Source organism: Mustelus asterias, chromosome 14 (assembly GCF_964213995.1).
Source record: "Mustelus asterias chromosome 14, sMusAst1.hap1.1, whole genome shotgun sequence".
Taxonomy (NCBI): Eukaryota; Metazoa; Chordata; class Chondrichthyes; order Carcharhiniformes; family Triakidae; genus Mustelus; species Mustelus asterias.
In genome coordinates, this window is record NC_135814.1 from 52,674,165 (window position 1) to 52,693,527 (window position 19,363).

General features: G+C 45.7%; 1 protein-coding gene across 4 annotated transcripts in view; it reads right to left on the reverse strand.

Annotated features, from left to right (window-relative positions):
* The window catches only part of ubr3 (ubiquitin protein ligase E3 component n-recognin 3), a 325,538-nt gene that overhangs the window by 51,553 nt on the left and 254,622 nt on the right, over window positions 1–19,363 (reverse strand). For all 4 annotated transcript variants that reach the window (XM_078228378.1, XM_078228377.1, XM_078228376.1 and 1 more), the window contains one exon: window positions 15,461–15,561. In XM_078228378.1, the coding sequence (XP_078084504.1) occupies window positions 15,461–15,561 (101 nt within the window). The remainder of the gene's footprint in view (window positions 1–15,460; window positions 15,562–19,363) is intronic.

The window sequence follows — 19,363 nt, forward strand, 5'->3', positions numbered from 1 at the left end:
AACTGACAAATGATGAGTAACATCTGTAGGCCACAAATGTCAGGGAATGATCATTTGCAGTAAGATTCCCAGCTTCCTCCCCCTTGACCTTTAATGGCATCATAATTGGTGAGGCCTCCAGCATCAACATCTTGAAGGACACAATTGACCAGCAGTTTAATTTGACCAGCCATATCTATATTTGTACCCATGGAATGATTCTGAAAATGTTTCAGCTATTCACGGTAACAGGAGATGCTTCATTGGAGTGAAAAGCAGCAAATATACTCATGCATAAAAAGGATCAGAGAGTCACAGATCAGTAACTGCAATGAAGATTTGATCCAATCTTAGACATGCTGATGAATGGGAAACTGCTGTGCTATCTCAATTGTATAAATAACCTAGCAGTCACCATTTTCATTTCAGAACAAACTGATTTATTGTATTATACTCCATTCTATGGTATTAATGATTCTCTTAATTCCCACCTTGAAGTCAAAGTATTAAACCTCTTGTTTCCAAAATATGCCAACATTTCATAAAGCTGGATTCTTAGTAATGTATGTTTTCAGCTGTTTAATTGATATGTGGTTTACTTTAGATGACCCAAGTATTGGTTTTGATTAGTATATTCAAAGAGCTTACTTAACTCTACTTCCATGCTCACCAGTCATCTGATTCGTTGCTTTTGTTGACTCTGCAATATCTGTAATTTCTCATTTGAAATAGGAGCAGTACACTGTTGTGTTGAACAGTCGACTGATGAAATTGTGTGTAATCTCAGAACCAGATATTTTAGAAATCTGACGGTGATGTTTTTTGCAGCCTCCTATGCTCTATATATGAAGTGCGGTTGCCCTTATATTATTGTGCTCCTATTTATGCAAATTCAATCAGCACATCTCCTGAAGAATCAATCGTGGGCCCCTTCCTTCTCTTCATCAATGTGCTACTCTGCAGTAGTATCACCCACAAGCACAAGGGTCAGTTTCCATATGTATGCCGACAATACCCTGATCTACCTCTTCTCCTTCTCTCAGCCCAACAACAACCTCTATGTTATGAAACTATCTGTCAGCATGAAGTCGTGGAAATGTTGCTGCTTACTCTAACTGCACCTGGGGAAGATCAAAACCATTTGTTTGGGCCTTCATGATGCAAATGTACTGAGTAGGGGCAGAAGTAGGCTATTTGGCCCCGGAGCCTGCCCTATTATTTGATAGCATCATGGCTGATTTGATTGTGGCTACAACTCTACTTTCCTGCCTACCCCCCTTACCCCTCAACTTCCTTGTCAATGAAGAATTTACCTTACTCAGCCTTAAAAATATTCAATGACTCTGTCGGTAGCACAGTGGTTAGCACTGCTGCTTCACAGCTCCAGGGACCTGGGTTCGATTCCCGGCTCGGGACAGATTCACTGTCTGTGTGGAGTTTGCACATTCTCCTCGTGTCTGCGTGGATTTCCTCCGAGTGCTCCGGTTTCCTCCCACAGTCCAAAGATGTGCATGTTAGGTTGATTGGCCATGCTAAAATTGCCCCTTAGTGTCCTGAGATGCGTAGGTTAGAGGGATTAGTGGGTAAATATGTAGGGACATGGGGTAGGGCCTGGTTGGGATTGTGGTCGGTGCAGACTCGATGGGCCAAATGGCCTCTTTTTGCACTGTACGGTTTCTATGATTCTAAAAATCAGTTATACAGCTGCCAACAGTGAGTAATATATGTGAGTGAGGAGTAGTCAAGCTGGCAAAATGAAATTTTAAATTAGAATATTTTTTCACCTAACATAAGTGTTAAATTACTATTACCTAGCTGGGGCCAAAGACACACTTTTTTCTGCTGTTTATTATTTTCATTCAAAATAACTTCCACTGCTATCTCTGTTGACCAGTTTCCTTGAAATACTCCACATCATAAATCGGTTTTTCTTAAAAATCTCAGCAATTAATATTTTACAACACTATTACCAAAGGAAAAATACAGAACCAATGGAAAAAAAATGAAAGAGTTGTTCTTTCACCTCTCAGCCTTGACACCAAAACACTTTTCTGTGTTCGCACATTTGAACATCCCATTTCATTTTGGAGGAATCCACAGCATCAAAAAAATTGACAATTTGGCAATCTCATCGATTGGGAATAATTTTGGTTAGTATGGGAAATGGGGACAAAATACCCAAGACAAGACAGAAAATACTGAAAATGTCTTTCTGAGGTTAGGTTCAAATTACTGAACAGAGTTCAGCTTTACTTAGTATCTAGCTTAGTTATTGTAATAATACTTCATCAGGAACACAGGGGTATGAATAAGGAAAAATTGTTTAGAGGCTATCAGCCCCCTGGCTGCCCATCAGCTGCCCCAGACCCTATAGGTCTTCTGCCTAATAGAGGACTCCAGTCCCCGGGGTGATTACGCACTCTCAGTCCCAATTGGTCCCTCAAGTCAGTGTTGCCTTTTAAAGGAACAATCACCACAACCCTCCTCCTCTAACACTTTCGCACAATAGTCAATAACCAAATTACTCAAGCCCAAATTCTAACTAAACATTATTCAAGAGTTGGACAATTGTAAATCAAGTCTTTGAGAGGTTGTTTTTCTGCCTCTTGTAGTAATTCTGTTGTCTGAAATGCTTCCACAGCATTGACATTAACAGGAACTGCAAACAACAAGTATCTCTTCTGGCACAGGCAGTTCATTATTATTTGCTTGCACGGAGACAGCAGTTATGTCTATAACAGGTCGATCTGCTTAAAGGGTCAAATACATTTCCTGATGGCAACACTGACTCCTGGAGCGTCTATTTACTCTTCACATGATCCATATGTTTACGAACAATCCGTCCCTCCATGTCCACTGAGTAAAACAGGAGTTCCGGTACAGAGACAAAAATTCCCAGGAACTTGATCTGCTACCACAAATCAAATGGAACATTCATTTCTACTTGTCGTCAATTCAGCTCAACCCGTTTTGGCTTCACTGTTCATCAGGTCTGTCTCTAATGAAGTGTACTGCAATTCTCTCGTTGCTCTTCATTTGGGGTCCCTCAGTGCCCTCCTTCCGGGGTCTTTCGGTACCCTCTTGCTTGGGTCTGCCGTGCTTCTTCCATGAAGTCTTCATTTAATGACACTATGTCATATTCTTCCATGAAGTCTTCATATAATGACACTATGTCATATTATGTACAAATATTTTCTTTATTATTGTTGTAGTAGTGATGATACATTGATGAGATCTTGAGGCTTGTGTGTCATAGGGGTTTACAGCATGGAAACAGGCCCTTCGGCCCAACTTGTCCATGCCGCCCTTTTTATTAAACCCCGAAGCTAGTCCCACTTGCCTGCATTTGGCCCATATCCCTCTATATTAATTGAATTGTTTATTTATTTAATTAGTCAGCTAGTGTGTGTATTTTTTTGGCCTTTACTTTAACAGCAGTTTTTCAAGTTTAAAGTGAAAACTAGAAGTGGGCAGCAAAGGAGTCTGGGAAGGGTTTTTATTTTAACTTTAAAAGTCAGTTACCTGGGTGGTTCCCCCTCATTGATCCACTGGAGCAAGCTGAGAGGGGTGATTGAAAAGCAGCAGTGCTGGTAAGAGATTAATTGGATTAATTGAATTGTTTATTTATTTAATTAGTCAGCTAGTGTGTGTATTTTTTTTTGGCCTTTACTTTAACAGCAGTTTTTCAAGTTTAAAGTGAAAACTAGAAGTGGGCAGCAAAGGAGTCTGGGAAGGGTTTTTATTTTAACTTTAAAAGTCAGTTACCTGGGTGGTTCCCCCTCAGTAGTAGTTTTTTTTTTCTCTCGGGCCCCTAGCCCTATAAATTGGTGCAGAGGAGATACCCGATCCTCTACACTGGTAGAGGATCCCACCCTTCCATCCTCCTCTAACCTAATTATAAGTGTGGGGAAGTTTTTTTTTTTGTTTTCTTTTTTTTTTTCTTGCTGGTAATGGCTTCAGGGATGGCAGTTCAGGCAGTATGCTGCATCTCCTGTGGGATGTATGTGGTGAGGAAATCCAGTAGTGTTTCAGGAGATTTTAGTTGTAAGAAGTGCATTAGATTGCAGCTTCTGGAGGAGCGTGTAAAGGAGCTGGAGGGGGAGGTAGAGGAACTCCGCATAATTCGGGAGGCGGAGGTGGAAGTTGATAGGAGTTATAGAGAAATAGTAACTCCTAGAAATGAGGCTTGGGTCAATGCCAGGAGGAGGGGTAAGAAGCAATCGGGAAGACAATCCCCTGGGGCGGTTCCCCTCCATAATAGGTTTTCGGTGCTGGAGGCTACAGTTGAGGAGGAATCAACTGAGCATAGAGAGCGGATCTCTGGGGGTGAGCCGAGTGAGAAAGCTCAGGTGGTTAGGGGCTGTAAAAGACTGGGCCTTGTGATTGGAGACTCCACAATTAAGGGGACAGATAGGAGGGTCGGAACTAAAGGTAGGGACTCAGGGTTGGTGTGTTGCCTACCAGGGGCTGGGGTCCGGGATGTGTCTGACAGGGTATTCAGGACTCTTAGGGGGGAGGGAGATAAACCACAAGTTATTGTACATGTGGGGACACACGACATAGGGAGGATAGGGGAAGGGGATATTAGGCAGGGATTTATGGAGTTGGGGTGGAAACTAAAGGCCAAGACTGACAGAGTGGTTATCTCTGGACTCTTGCCTGTACCACGGGATAGTTTAGAGAGGAATAGGGAGAGGGAAGGTTTGAATTCATGGCTGAGGGGATGGTGCAGGAGGGAGGGGTTCAGGTACTTAAACAATTGGGGCTCGTACTGGGGAAGGTGTGACCTCTATGAGAAGGATGGTCTACACCTTAATCAGAAGGGGACCAATATCCTGGGGGGTAAATTTGCTAAGGCCATGCAGGGAGGTTTAAACTGATTCGGGGGGGGGGGAGGGATCCTGAGTAGTGGGGCTGAAAGTGAGGGATGCATGGATGGGGACTGCAATGCACGGCATTGCAGAGGTGGGGTGGAGCAGGGTTTGAAATGTGTATACTTCAATGCCAGGAGTATTCGCAATAAAGTGGGTGAACTTGCAGCGTGGATCAGTACCTGGGACTTCGATGTTGTGGCTATTTCAGAGACATGGATAGAGCAGGGGCAGGAATGGATGCTGCAGGTCCCGGGGTTCAAATGTTTTAGTCGAAGTAGGGAAGGAGGTAGAAGAGGGGGAGGGGTAGCATTATTGGTCAGAGATTGTATCACAGTGTCAGAGAGGAGGTTTGATGAGGACTTATCTGTTGAGGTAGTATGGGCGGAGATTAGAAATAGGAGAGGAGAGGTCACCCTGTTGGGAGTCTTTTATAGACCTCCTAAAAGTTCTAGAGAGGTTGAGGAAAGGATTGCGGAGTCAATCCTGCTTAGGAGTGAAAGTAATAGGGCAATTGTTATGGGGGATTTTAACTTGACTAATATTGACTGGAATTGTTATAGCTCTAGCTCGTTAGAGGGGTCAGTTTTTGTTCAAAGCGTGCAGGAAGGTTTTTTGACTCAGTATGTAGACAGGCCAACTAGAGGTGAGGCTATATTGGATCTGGTGCTGGGAAATGAGCCAGACCAGGTGCTAGACTTGGAAGTTGGTGTGCATTTTGGTGATAGTGACCACAATTCGGTTACGTTCACCTTAGTGATGGAAAGGGATAGGCATGAACCTCGGGCCAGTGGTTTTAGCTGGGGGAAGGGTAATTATGAGGCTATTAGGAGAGAATTAGGAAACATAGGTTGGACTAGGAGATTACAGGGACTGGGAACGTCCGACATGTGGAGTTTTTTCAAGGAGCAGCTACTGCGAGTCTGTGATAGGTATGTCCCTGTCAGGCAAGGAGGAATTGGTAGGGCTAGGGAACCGTGGTGCACCAAAAAAGTTTCTTTGTTGGTTAAAAAGTAAAAGGAGGCTTATGTTCGGATGAGACGTGAGCACTCGGGTAGTGCACTAGAAAGCTTTAGATTGGCTAAGAGGGAGTTGAAGAGCGAGCTTAGAAGGGCTAAAAGGGGACATGAGAAGACTTTGGCGGATAGGGTTAAAGAGAATCCTAAGGCGTTCTATAGGTATGTCAAGAACAGAAGGTTGGTTAGGGCAAGTTTAGGGCCAGTTATAGATGGCAGAGGGAAGTTATGTGTGGAACCGGAGGAGATTGGTGAAGCATTGAACCAATATTTCTCTTCGGTGTTCACGCAAGGGGACATGAATATAGCTGAGGAGGACACTGGGTTGCAAGGGAGTAGAATAGACAGTATTACAGTTGATAAGGAGGATGTGCAGGATATTCTGGAGGGTCTGAAAATAGATAAATCCCCTGGTCCGGATGGGATTTATCCAAGGATTCTCTGGGAGGCAAGAGAAGTGATTGCAGAGCCTCTGGCTCTGATCTTCAGGTCGTCGTTGGCCTCTGGTATAGTACCAGAAGATTGGAGGTTAGCGAATGTTGTCCCATTGTTTAAGAAGGGGAACAGAGACTTCCCCGGGAATTATAGACCGGTGAGTCTCACTTCTGTTGTCGGCAAGATGTTGGAAAAAATTATAAGGGATAGGATTTATAGTTATTTGGAGAGTAATGAATTGATAGGTGATAGTCAGCATGGTTTTGTGGCAGGTAGGTCGTGCCTTACTAACCTTATTGAGTTTTTTGAGAAAGTGACCAAGGAGGTGGATGGGGGCAAGGCAGTGGACGTGGTATATATGGATTTTAGTAAGGCGTTTGATAAGGTTCACCATGGTAGGCTTCTGCAGAAAATGCAGATGTATGGGATTGGGGGTGATCTAGGAAATTGGATCAGGAATTGGCTAGCGGATAGGAAACAGAGGGTGGTGGTTGATAGTAAATATTCATCATGGAGTGCGGTTACAAGTGGTGTACCTCAGGGATCTGTTTTGGGGCCACTGCTGTTTGTAATATTTATTAATGATCTGGATGAGGGTATAGTTGGGTGGATTAGCAAATTTGCTGATGACACCAAAGTCGGTGGTGTGGTAGACAGTGAGGAAGGGTGTCGTAGTTTGCAGGAAGACTTAGACAGGTTGCAAAGTTGGGCCGAGAGGTGGCGGATGGAGTTTAATGCGGAGAAGTGTGAGGTAATTCACTTTGGTAGGAATAACAGATGTGTTGAGTATAGGGCTAACGGGAGGACTTTGAATAGTGTGGAGGAGCAGAGGGATCTAGGTGTATGTGTGCATAGATCCCTGAAAGTTGGGAATCAAGTAGATAAGGTTGTTAAGAAGGCATATGGTGTCTTGGCGTTTATTGGTAGGGGGATTGAATTTAGGAGTCGTAGCGTTATGTTGCAACTGTACACAACTCTGGTGCGGCCGCACTTGGAGTACTGTGTGCAGTTCTGGTCCCCACATTACAGGAAGGATGTGGAGGCTTTGGAGAGGGTGCAGAGGAGGTTTACCAGGATGTTGCCTGGTATGGAGGGGAGATCCTATGAGGAGAGGCTGAGGGATTTGGGATTGTTTTCGCTGGAAAGGCGGCGGCTAAGAGGGGATCTTATTGAAACATATAAGATGATTAGAGGTTTAGATAGGGTGGATAGTGATAGCCTTTTTCCTCTGATGGAGAAATCCAGCACGAGGGGGCATGGCTTTAAATTGAGGGGGGGTAGTTATAGAACCGATGTCAGGGGTAGGTTCTTTACCCAGAGGGTGGTGAGGGATTGGAATGCCCTGCCAGCATCAGTAGTAAATGCGCCTAGTTTGGGGGCGTTTAAGAGATCCGTAGATAGGTTCATGGACGAAAAGAAATTGGTTTAGGTTGGAGGGTCACAGTTTTTTTTTTTAACTGGTCGGTGCAACATCGTGGGCCGAAGGGCCTGTTCTGCGCTGTAATGTTCTATGTTCTATGTTCTATATCCATCTTACCCATGTAACTGTCTAAATGCTTTTTAAAAGACAAAATTATACCCGCCTCTACTACTACCTCTGGCAGCTTGTTCCAGACATTCACCACCCTCTGTGTGAAAAAATTGCCCCTCTAGTTTTAGATTCCCCCTACCTTTGGGAAAAGATATTGACTATCTAGCTGATCAATGCCTCTCATTATTTTATAGACCTCTATGATAAGATCACCCCTCAGCCTCCTACGCTCCAGAGAAAAAAGTCCTCGTCTATCCAGCCTCTCCTTATAACTCAAACCATCAAGTCCCGGTAGCATCCTAGTAAATCTTTTCTGCACTCTTTCTAGTTTAATAATATCCTTTCTATAATAGGGTGACCAGAACTGTACACAGTATTCCAAGTGTGGCCTTACCAATGTCTTGTACAACTTCAACAAGACGTCCCAACTCCTGTATTCAATGTTCTGACCAATGAAACCAAGCATGCTGAATGCCTTCTTCACCACTCTGTCCACCTGTGACTCCACTTTCAAGGAGCTATGAACATGTACCCCCTAGATCTCTTTGCTCTGTAACTCTTCCCAACGCCTACCATTAACTGAGTAAGTCCTGCCCTGGTTCGATCTACCAAAATCATCACCTCGCATTTATCTGAATTAAACTCCATCTGCCATTCATCAGCCCACTGGCCCAATTGATCAAGATCCCGTTGCAATCAGAGATAACCTTCTTCACTGCCCACTATGCCATCAATCTTGGTGTCATCTACAAACTTACTAACCATGCCTCCTATATTCTCATCCAAATCATTAATATAAATGTCCTTAAACATAAACGTCCTTAAACATAAACACTTTTATTGGTAGGTATTAACTATGTACAGTTCCAAACATGGTCTTGCACAGAGCTCTTCCATACAGGCTTGCTGCTTTTCCATTCGTAAGACTATTTCAGCAATCTTATTCTGGCGCGTAATCTCAGCTTCTTTTTCTGTCTGAATTGCTGATTCTGCTATCAACTTCAATGTTTTTAAAATTGTCAGCTAATTTCTCATTATCAGGTTTCTTTCTTCAAGCTCTTATTCTCTGGATTCAATTCTTCACTCGACTTGTTCTTATTTTCTGGTTGCTTTTCATGGAGTTCAGCTTATTCCCCATTGTCTCATTAATTCTCCTCCTTCTTGCTTCATTTTGTCAATTTTTGCAACTTTTTTTCAAATTTGCTGCCACTCATTTCATCTTGTTGTTTTATGTCTTCTCTAGAGCTTTAATTCTTTTTGCTGATTCCTCTTTATGTTGAATAGTTCTTTGTTTCTTTTAAAGTCTTTAATTTCTGTGTTTCTTCCGAGTTGAATCCACCATGTTCTTACTGAACATATACATTTCACAAATCAAATGGAACATTAATTTCTACTTGTCGTCAATTCAGCTCAACCCGTTTTGGCTTCACTGTTCATCAGGTCTGTCTCTAATGAAGTGTACTGCAATTCTCTCGTTGCTCTTCATTTGGGGTCCCTCAGTGCCCTCCTTCCGGGGTCTTTCGGTACCCTCTTGCTTGGGTCTGCCGTGCTTCTTCCATGAAGTCTTCATTGCCTCCTCCAAGGTCTTGCATTGCCTCTTCTTTGAAATAATCATTCGTTATAGACTTTTTTTTGAGAATTGCTCTATATCTGGGGTCTTCTCCAATGTTCCTGTCCATTGTCTGCAGTTTCTTTTTGTGGTTGCTATTTTAAATGCCACATTAAATGTATTACCACCTTAAATTCAGGACCTCTCTAAATAAATGACCACCTTAAAACTCTCAACTTGTTTCAACAGCTATCAGCCGCACTACAGCTCCCTGGGGATTTTTTTTCAATCACTGAAAAACACTGCTCTCTGTGCTCTCTTCTCTCTTATTCTTAAAAAAAGCTCTGCAGCAACTTTTTATAAAATTTAAGTTCCACTTTTCCTTAAAGATCAAATCACAGCTCTTGCTTCTGAGAATTATTTTCTCTTCATTTGTTTCTATAAAGTTCTGAACACTTGACTGTACCGGCCAATCCAGGCTTATTCTGTATTCGGTCTTCAGGGCCTGGCAATATCTCAGCATCTCAATTGTTCTATTCACCCAAAGACAGACATACAGGTGAGTATTCTCATTCTTCAGGCTTCAATTAAAACAGGATACTCACAGTGTTGAGCCACAGGCAGTGTCATCAATAATCCAATTCCATCCTCCTCACCAATGCAATGATGCAAGTTCACAGACTTTGTCAGGGACACAAAGAAAAACTGTTTAGAGGCCGGCTGTCCTAGTCCCTATATGTCTTCTACATGCCTTTTGGATGTCTTCTGCCCAAGAGAGGACTCCACCCCCTGGGATGATTACCTACTCGAAGTCCCAATTGGTTCCTTAAGCCAGGTGACTCTATGCTGTGTTGCCTTTAAAGGGACAATCATCACAGGTATGCATGATCTTAGAGCATTCAATGCCTGCACGAGGCATCATAGAACATAGAACAGTACAGCACAGTACAGGTCCTTCGGCCCTCGATGTTGTGCCGAGCTTTGTCCGAAACCAAGATCAAGCTATCCCACTCCCTATCATTCTGGTGTGCTCCATGTGCCTATCCAATAACCGCTTGAAAGTTCCTAAAGTGTCCGACTCCACTATCACAGCAGGCAGTCCATTCCACACCCCAACCACTCTCTGAGTAAAGAACCTACCTCGGACATCCCTCCTATATCTCCCACCATGAACCTTATAGTTATGCCCCCGAGTAACAGCTACATCCACCCAAGGAAATAGTCTCTGAACGTCCACTCTATCTATCCCCCTCATCATCTTATAAACCTCTATTAAGTCGCCTATTTTCCGTTATTTTGTAGATGCTGTATGTACATGTACCAGTATGACACATTGCTATGGCAACTAGGTCACAGGTTTTGCAGGGAGGCAGACAGCCAGTTCATACTTCACTGCCTCCAAATTTGTTCCCTGATACCTGCTCGAGGTGTTCATACATCCTGTGATACCTTCAAATAAAAGTGCATACTGATGTTTTAATGTTGTCATTAGCACAGTATAAAAGAGATCTTACAGTGACAATATTGTAGCTGTTATGTTCCTTTTCCTCCAATCCTTTTTGTTGGATCTCACTTGCTTTACCAAAATAGTTTTATGCCCTGACCGATATTATTACATTTTTGTATAAAACATTATTAAAATAGAGCATTTGTGCACATTTCCCTAAATTGTAATGAGAGTTTCATCTAAAATGGAAGAACAATTGAATCTTAAAGATCATTATTATTCCATTTAACATTTATCCTATTAACAATCCCTTTTTTCTGATCCTATTATCCTTCTGAATTCACCCTCTCCCTTTCTATTCTAAAATGACCTGTTGAACAACACATCATCCTTTAACAAAGATCAACAGGTCTGCATCAACTTGCTAGCTAAAATGATTTAATACAATTTTCCTCAGAAATGTAGTTCCAACATCTCATTTAACCTCTTCCTTTTTCATCTGACGCCAGAAAAAGACTCAAGTTTCAACAGTCCCCAAAAGGCAAGGCAAAGTTTTATGGGGCGATCATACCAAATGTGCTGATCAAGGGAGTGAACAGGAGACTTTCAGACTCATTTTTGGGCGAGTTGAAAAATGCAATCTTATGATACTTAGTCAAAAAACAGAGCCAGGATGAGTTTCTCGCTAGGAGGAGCCTATTCTCATCTAATGAAGCCAGCTGCTGAGCTCTGGGGTGCAATTACATAGGCACCCTGATCTCCCAGTGTACATAGTGCACTGGGAGATCTCCTGTCAGCCCCCCCCCCCCCAAATTGACATCAGGACCCACCACTGATCACTTCCTGTGCCGGGCCCCGATCACCGGCCCAGCTGATCAACCCCCATCCCCGATCCCCACCCCAGTCCAATCAACCTCCCTCCCTCTCCTCTACAGAACTCCCTCTTCCTTGCCTACCCCCATCATGGTCCCCTTTCAGGCCCCGCCCCCAGCACTGACTGCTGGGCAACCCCACGGTGCCAGTGATAGACTGGCACTCCCTAAGAGGCACTGCTCAGTCTTGCCCCCGACCACTCTGAGGGCTTTAATGGTCTCCGACCCCACCCGCAAGGCCATCACTTTTGGTCCCCGTTGTATTTAAATTAAGTCAGGAATATTGAAATTGGCTTCGTGCCCATATTTTGCTGGCAAATCAGTGCTGGTAACATGGTGAGGGGCAAAAATTAGATGTGAACCTAATTTTTCACCTCTCGCCTGATCTTACCGGCTTACCTCCCAGGTCGACTGGCAGGCCAAACCGGTAAGATCACCCCCTTGATATTTCAAATATTTCAGAACCTGATATACCAGGAGCTTTCTAGATTACATAATTTATTTTCTCCCGAGAAACAAATATTTACTATTAGACCTGTTGATACATCTTTTACTCAACTACATTCTGCACAACTGGGGAAAGAATTAACATTTCAGATGTGCAGAAAGTCTGAACTCAGCAAAAATTAATTCCAATATATATAAGAAAACAATAATCATATAACTGAAACTTATATGCAAAAGGGTGGGAAAGAGCAAAAGAGGGAGAGGCTATAAGATGGAAAACAGAAATTTCAAATGGGGCAGCGCAAAATAACCAATAACCGGATACTAGATAATCTAGGAATGCTTGATTCTGATACCGAATGCAAGAAATGTAAAATGTCCCAATGGTGAGCACTGGAATCCCTCACGTTAAGTACAAAGATTCAACTAAAATATTTGGAAAAGGTTATTGCAAAAGTATTTTTAAAAAATATTTCACAAAAAAATTATTGTTTAAATAACAATGTGCTTTTTGATGCTCTTTTTGCTTACTACGTTGATTGAACTTCAATTTGTAGCTATTCAAAGTGGTTATTTGTGAGGAAGCCAAATGTTGGATGAAGCATGAAAACCGTTTCATCTTGCATGGTGCAATCAAATTCAATTTGGATTGGAGAGATGAAGATGCACCTTTTTTCAGCTGGAAGAGTCCTGAACAAAATGAACTTCTGTCAAGGATATTATCCAACAGTGGAAAAGTGCTAATAATGCAATACTAAATGGAAATCCGACCTGAAAGGTCAGAACACTAACTGGTTTTTAAAATTATTACTTACCAGAGCAGTAGAGACTGTCCACTGAAATTAAGGATAGCATGCAATGTGAGAAGAGAGGGTTTTAATCTGCGTCTACCCTTTGAATTGGGTTCACGAGTAAAACTTTCAACTTGATCAACACAAAAGTCCATAAAAATATTGAAAAGCCTGAACAGAACCAAGAAGTGCAACAATATTCAACAAAACCATAAACTTAGAGCAACAGGGATGACGGATAAATTTAAATGTAAAATATTGCTCCAATGAGAAACAATAGCATTGCAATGCAAAGTAAATATTAGTATATCAATGCATCCATGTTTTGAATGGAACGTTAAACTGAGGTTCTATCTGGTTTTCCAATGGCACTATTTCAAAGAGGAGCAAGAGTGTTATTTCTGGTGTCCTGGCCAATATTTATCCCTCAACGAACAACACAAAAATTGATCATCACATTGCTATTTGTGGGATCTTGTTGTGCACTAATTAGCTACTTCATTTCCTATATTAGTACAGTGGCTACATTTCAGACGTACTTCATTGACTGTAAAGTGCTTTGAGCGTCCTGAGGTCATGAAATATAAATGCAAGTCTTTCTTTTAATATTATTGTATTCTAATGTAGATTAACACTACAGTAACAATTGCCAATCTATTTAATAGCGTTTTAATTGTGATTATTTAAACATACAACATCCTGAGGGGAGCTGACAGGGTGGATGTGGAGAGAACGTTTTCTCTTGTGGGAGAATCTAGAACTAGGGACCACTGCTTAAAATAAGGGATTGCCCATTTAAGACAGATGAGGAAAGAAAAATCTCCAAGAGGGTTGTGAGGCCTTGGAATTCTCTTCCTCAAAAGATGGTTGAGGCAGCGTTTTAAATATCTTTAAGGCAGAAGTAGATAAATTCTTGATAAACAAAGGAGGGGAGTTGGGTGAAAGGTTATAGGGGGCAGGCAGCATTGTGAAGTTTGAAGAATACTGTGAAGACATTAAGTATAAAGCAAACCCACACAACTAGCTACATATCTACAACCGTGCAAAACACTGTCTGGTATTGAAAACATTAATGATATGGAGATTGATTTTCAATAAAGTTCACCTGGCATTTGATGTTCCCTGCCAGCAGAATGCATTCATAAAATCATTCTCCAATTATTTTTACTTTTTAATCCTACATGCCAGATTTGTGGGTATATAGCTGGAATGTGTGTTTGCTCTCCTTGATTCCACCAAAGGTCAAGTGAAACTGTGGCAGTTCTGCTTCACTACTTCCCTCCATCACCCATGTTTCTAAATGAAATGAGGAGCACCTGATTCTGATGACAGTACATTTACAGTTATTATGGGTTACACAATATGTGCAGTTAGGCATACAGCATGTCTGGAGACAGTTGTTACCAATCAAAGCTTTTTTTTTGTTGACCTGCTTGCTTTTTCTCCAGTCTACCACCTCTCCTGCTGCCCCACCCCCATCAACATTCACACTACCAGCACCAACAAATGTTCTGACCTCCATCACAAAGTCCTTTCTGTAATAAAACACTCAATTTGCAGCTGTGCCTCTTTGTGATGGGATCAGATCAATTTTCTTTCACAGAATGAACAGTGAAATAGCATTTACTTTGGTTTAATCAATGTAGGATGGGAAAAGATACCAATTCTCATCCAACTGCGAAGAAGACAATATGATTCCCATGGTTCCAGTCAGGGGCAAAAGAATGGTTGAGTTCTCCTCTGCAAGGTGGCAATCTTTGCTTCCAAAAAAAGCTAATTGTTTCAGTATTTCACATGTATGATGCACTATTATTCAAGACATACCCACATGCAAATTCAACATGTGCAATAGTTTTTTTTTAAGATTAGTTACTAAATTAACTTTTTCCCCCCCCAAGGGAATTTCCAATTTTAATTTACTGTTCAAAAAAAACCTGAACAGATTTATTGAATTTGATTATTATAACCAAAGACCTTTGTAAGTTTGCATTCATCACACATTCTGCGCTGCCTCCAGCTATGTGTTGACAGTACATGTCGCATTCAGTAAGCATTATTGTAATTATCATTTTTTGTGTACAGTCTCTTATTATACATGATTGCTGCAATTGTGACTGCTAAAATTCAATGTAAATTGCTATCTTTATCCCTCAGGCACTGAGCTAAGATTGAAGGATCGTTCAGATCACAGTACTGTTAACAGATGAAGGTCATTGAAAGGACATTACTTCACTAATAATAAGAAACCCACAACGGCTTTCCAACCTTGTGTCCTTTTTTGTATTAGCAAGCTGATAGCAAGGTAAAGGGACAGACAATACTGATAAGTATGCCAAGCCCATATCAAAAATCTTTTCAGTGCAAATTTGTGCATGTAGATAAAGTATCATTAATTTGCTACATAAGCATTTGCTCTTATTGCTTGTTACACTCAAGGTTTAGTTCGTGTTTTAGGAGCTTACAAAAATGTCCTTTTAAAAGTTCCACACAATCTTCACAATTAATCTAAAAATTAATGCTACCTTTGTGTAATTCTTGTGGCATAGTTAAAACAAGAATGAGCAGGAGAGATGAAACATCCCGGTACAATAATGGCACCTCTGGTTTCTCGTCATCACATATTCTGAAAGTAGAAATTAAACCATTATATACAAGACAGTTGATTGAATAGCTGTTTTACACAAACTGATCACCTTAGTGTTTGTGAGATGAATGTTAACACACACAGCCCTGTTATTGTAGATTTCAGATTTCATCTGCTTCAAATGAGTTCCATTATGCAGCTGACCTTAAACAGTGAATTACTTTTCACCTGAAAGACAGGCTCAAGAAAACAGAGTAGCCCAAACAAGCACTGGCTTCACAATAATTTTAATTTTAAAAAACTGATTAAATAAAGCCCATCACCACACCCCAATTTTTTTTTGGTAAATGATAAAAGTTAGTCATCAATGAATTGTCTTTGAAATTTAGAAAAGCTTCATTAGCTACCTAGAATACTTAAGCGCTGTAAATGTCAAATCAGATTCGAGTTAGTGATGAACCCCTAAGCTACAGAATTTGAAAAATGTTTTATCGACTGAATTGTTTGCACCGTAAACCAGCATAAACATTTCCGATCTTGCTATACTGGAAATAGCAAAGTGGTTGCGAGATTTGTTACGTGGGAAAAATAGAGGTATAAAAATACTCAGCGTGACAATCACTATCATACCAGGAGACAACTTATCAACTTAATGTAAACCAGCCACGGTTTGTATACAATTGTGTCATATGAGTAAGAAGTCTCACAACATAAGGTTAAAGTCCAACAGGTTTATCTGGTGTGCTACCAGATAAACCTGTTGGACTTTAACCTATTGGACTTTAACCTGGTGTGAGACTTCTTACTGTGTTTACCCCAGTCCAACGCCAGCATCTCCACATCGTGGTTCATGAGGACAGGGTCAGATACTAGGGGGCAGGGGATGATAGAGGAGGAGAAGTTGGAATAAGGAGCGGGGAGGAGACGGAAAGGTGGAAACAAAATCAAGGTCTTCACAATAATTTGCAGGCACAGGGAGAATGTGCAAACTCCACACAGTCACTAGAGGCTGGAAATGAACCCGGGACCCTAGCGCTGTGAGGCAGCAGTGCTAACCACAGTGCCACTGTGCTGCCCACAGTGGGGTAGATGAGGTTTAAGAAGAGAGGAGAGACAGATGTTGGGGAGGGGAAGAGAAGACGGAAGGGGGGGAAGAGAGGAGGCGGAACGGGAGGGTGGGGGGGGAGAGAGGAGGCGGAACGGGAGGGGGGGAGAGGAGGCGGAACGGGGGTGGGGGATAGAGGGGGCCGGGGTGGGGGATAGAGGGGGCCGGGCTGGGGGATAGAGGGGGCCGGGCTGGGGGATAGAGGGGGCCGGGCTGGGGGATAGAGGGGGCCGGGCTGGGGGATAGAGGGGGCCGGGCTGGGGGATAGAGGGGGCCGGGCTGGGGGATAGAGGGGGCCGGGCTGGGGGATAGAGGGGGCCGGGCTGGGGGATAGAGGGGGCCGGGCTGGGGGATAGAGGGGGCCGGGCTGGGGGATAGAGGGGGCGGGCTGGGGGATAGAGGGGGCCGGGCTGGGGGATAGAGGGAGGCCGGGCTGGGGGATAGAGGGGGCCGGGCTGGGGGATAGAGGGGGCCGGACTGGCGATAGAGGGGCCGGACTGGCGATAGAGGGGGCCGGACTGGCGATAGAGGGGGCCGGACTGGGGATAGAGGGGGCCGGACTGGGGATAGAGGGGCCGGACTGGGGAGGGGCCGGAACGGAATGGGGGGATGGAACGTAATGGGGGGATGGAACTGAATGGGGGAGGGGACGGAAGGGAGGAAAGAGGAAATGGGGAACAAAGGAAATGGGGAGAAAGGGGAGACAGAAGGGAGACAATTCAAAAGGGGGAAAGAGGAGTCAGACGTGGGGAAAGAGTAGATGGAAGGGAGGGAAGAGGAGACGGAAGGAGGGGAAGGGGGGACAGGAGGTGGGATGGGAGGTGACGGGAGGGGGGGGAGAGAGTGGGCAGGAAAGAGTGGGCGGGAGTGGGGGGGGGAAGAGTGGGCGGGAGTGGGGGGGGGAAGAGTGGGCGGGAGTGGGGGGGGGAAGAGTGGGCGGGAGGGGGGGAAAGAGTGGTCGGGAGGGGGGGGAAGAGTGGACGGGGGGGGGAAAAGAGTGGTCGGGGGGGGGGGAAGGGTGGTCGGGAGGGGGGGAAAGAGTGGTCGGGGGGGGGAAAGCGTGGTCGGGAGGGGAGGGGGGAAGAGTGGTCAGGAGGTGGGGGGAAAGAGTGGTTGGGAGGTGGGGGGAAAGAGTGGTCGGGGGGGGAAAAGAGTGGTCGGGAGGGGGGGGAAGAGTGGTCGGGAGGGGGGGAAAAGAGTGGTCGGGAGGGGGGGAAAAGAGTGGTCGGGAGGGGGGAAAAGAGTGGTCGGGAGGGGGGGGAAAGAGTGGTCGGGAGGGGGGGGAAAGAGTGGTCGGGAGGGGGGGGGGAAAGAGTGGTCGGGAGGGGGGGGAAAGAGTGGTCGGGAGGGGGGGGAGAGTGGTCGGGAGGGGGGGGGAAGAGTGGTGGGGGCGGGGGGGGGGGGAAGAGTGGTCGGGGGGGGAAAAGAGGTCTGGGGGGGAAAAGAGTGGTCGGGAGAGGGGGGGAAAAGTGTGGTCGGGAGGGGGGGGAAAGAGTGGTCGGGAGGGGGGAATGAGTGGTCGGGAGGGGGGGGACGAGTGGTCGGGAGGGGGGGGAAGAGTGGTCGGGGGGGGGGGAAGAGTGGTCGGGAGGGGGAGGGAAAGAGTGGTCGGGAGGGGGGAATGAGTGGTCGGGAGGGGGGGACGAGTGGTCGGGAGGGGGGGGGGACGAGGGGTCGGGAGGGGGGGGACGAGGGGTCGGGAGGGGGGGGGACGAGGGGTCGGGAGGGGGGGGACGAGGGGTCGGGAGGGGGGGGACGAGGGGTCGGGAGGGGGGGACGAGGGGTCGGGAGGGGGACGAGGGGTTGGAGGGGGGCGAGGTGTCGGGGGGGACGACGAGGGGTCGGGGGGGACGAGGGGTCGGGAGGGGGGGACGAGGGGTCGGGAGGGGGGACGAGGGGTCGGGGGGGGGGACGAGGGGTCGGGAGGGGGGGACGAGGGGTCGGGAGGGGGGGACGAGGGGTCGGGAGGGGGGGACGAGGGGTCGGGAGGGGGGGACGAGGGGTCGGGAGGGGGGGACGAGGGGTCGGGAGGGGGGGACGAGGGGTCGGGAGGGGGGGGACGAGGGGTCGGGAGGGGGGGACGAGGGGTCGGGAGGGGTGGGACGAGGGGTCGGGGGGGGGACACGAGGGGTCGGGAGGGGGGTGGATGAGGGGTCGGGAGGGGGGTGGATGAGGGGTCGGGAGGGGGGACAAGGGGTCGGGGGTGGGGGACGAGGGGTCGGAAGGGGGGGACGAGGGGTCGGAAGGGGGGGGACGAGGGGTCGGAAGGGGGGGACGAGAGGAGGAAAGGGGGAAAGAGGAGACGAAAGGGGGAAAGAGGAGACGAAAGGGGGGACGAGGGACGAAAGGGGGGACGAGAGGAGGAAAGGGGGAAAGAGGAGACGAAAGGGGGAAAGAGGAGACGAAAGGGGGAAAGAGGAGACGAAAGGGGGAAAGAGCAGATGAAAGGGGAAAGAGCAGACGAAAGGGGAAAGAGCAGACGAAAGGGGGGCGGGAGAGCAGACAAAAGGGGGGGAAGAGCAGACGAAAGGGGGAAGAGCAGACGAAAGGGGGGAAGAGCAGACGAAAGGGGGGAAGAGCAGACGAAAGGGGGAAGAGCAGACGAAAGGGGGGAAGAGCAGACGAAAGGGGGGAAGAGCAGACGAAAGGGGGGAAGAGCAGACGAAAGGGGGGGAAGAGCAGACGAAAGGGGGGGAAGAGCAGACGAAAGGGGGGGAAGAGCAGACGAATGGGGGG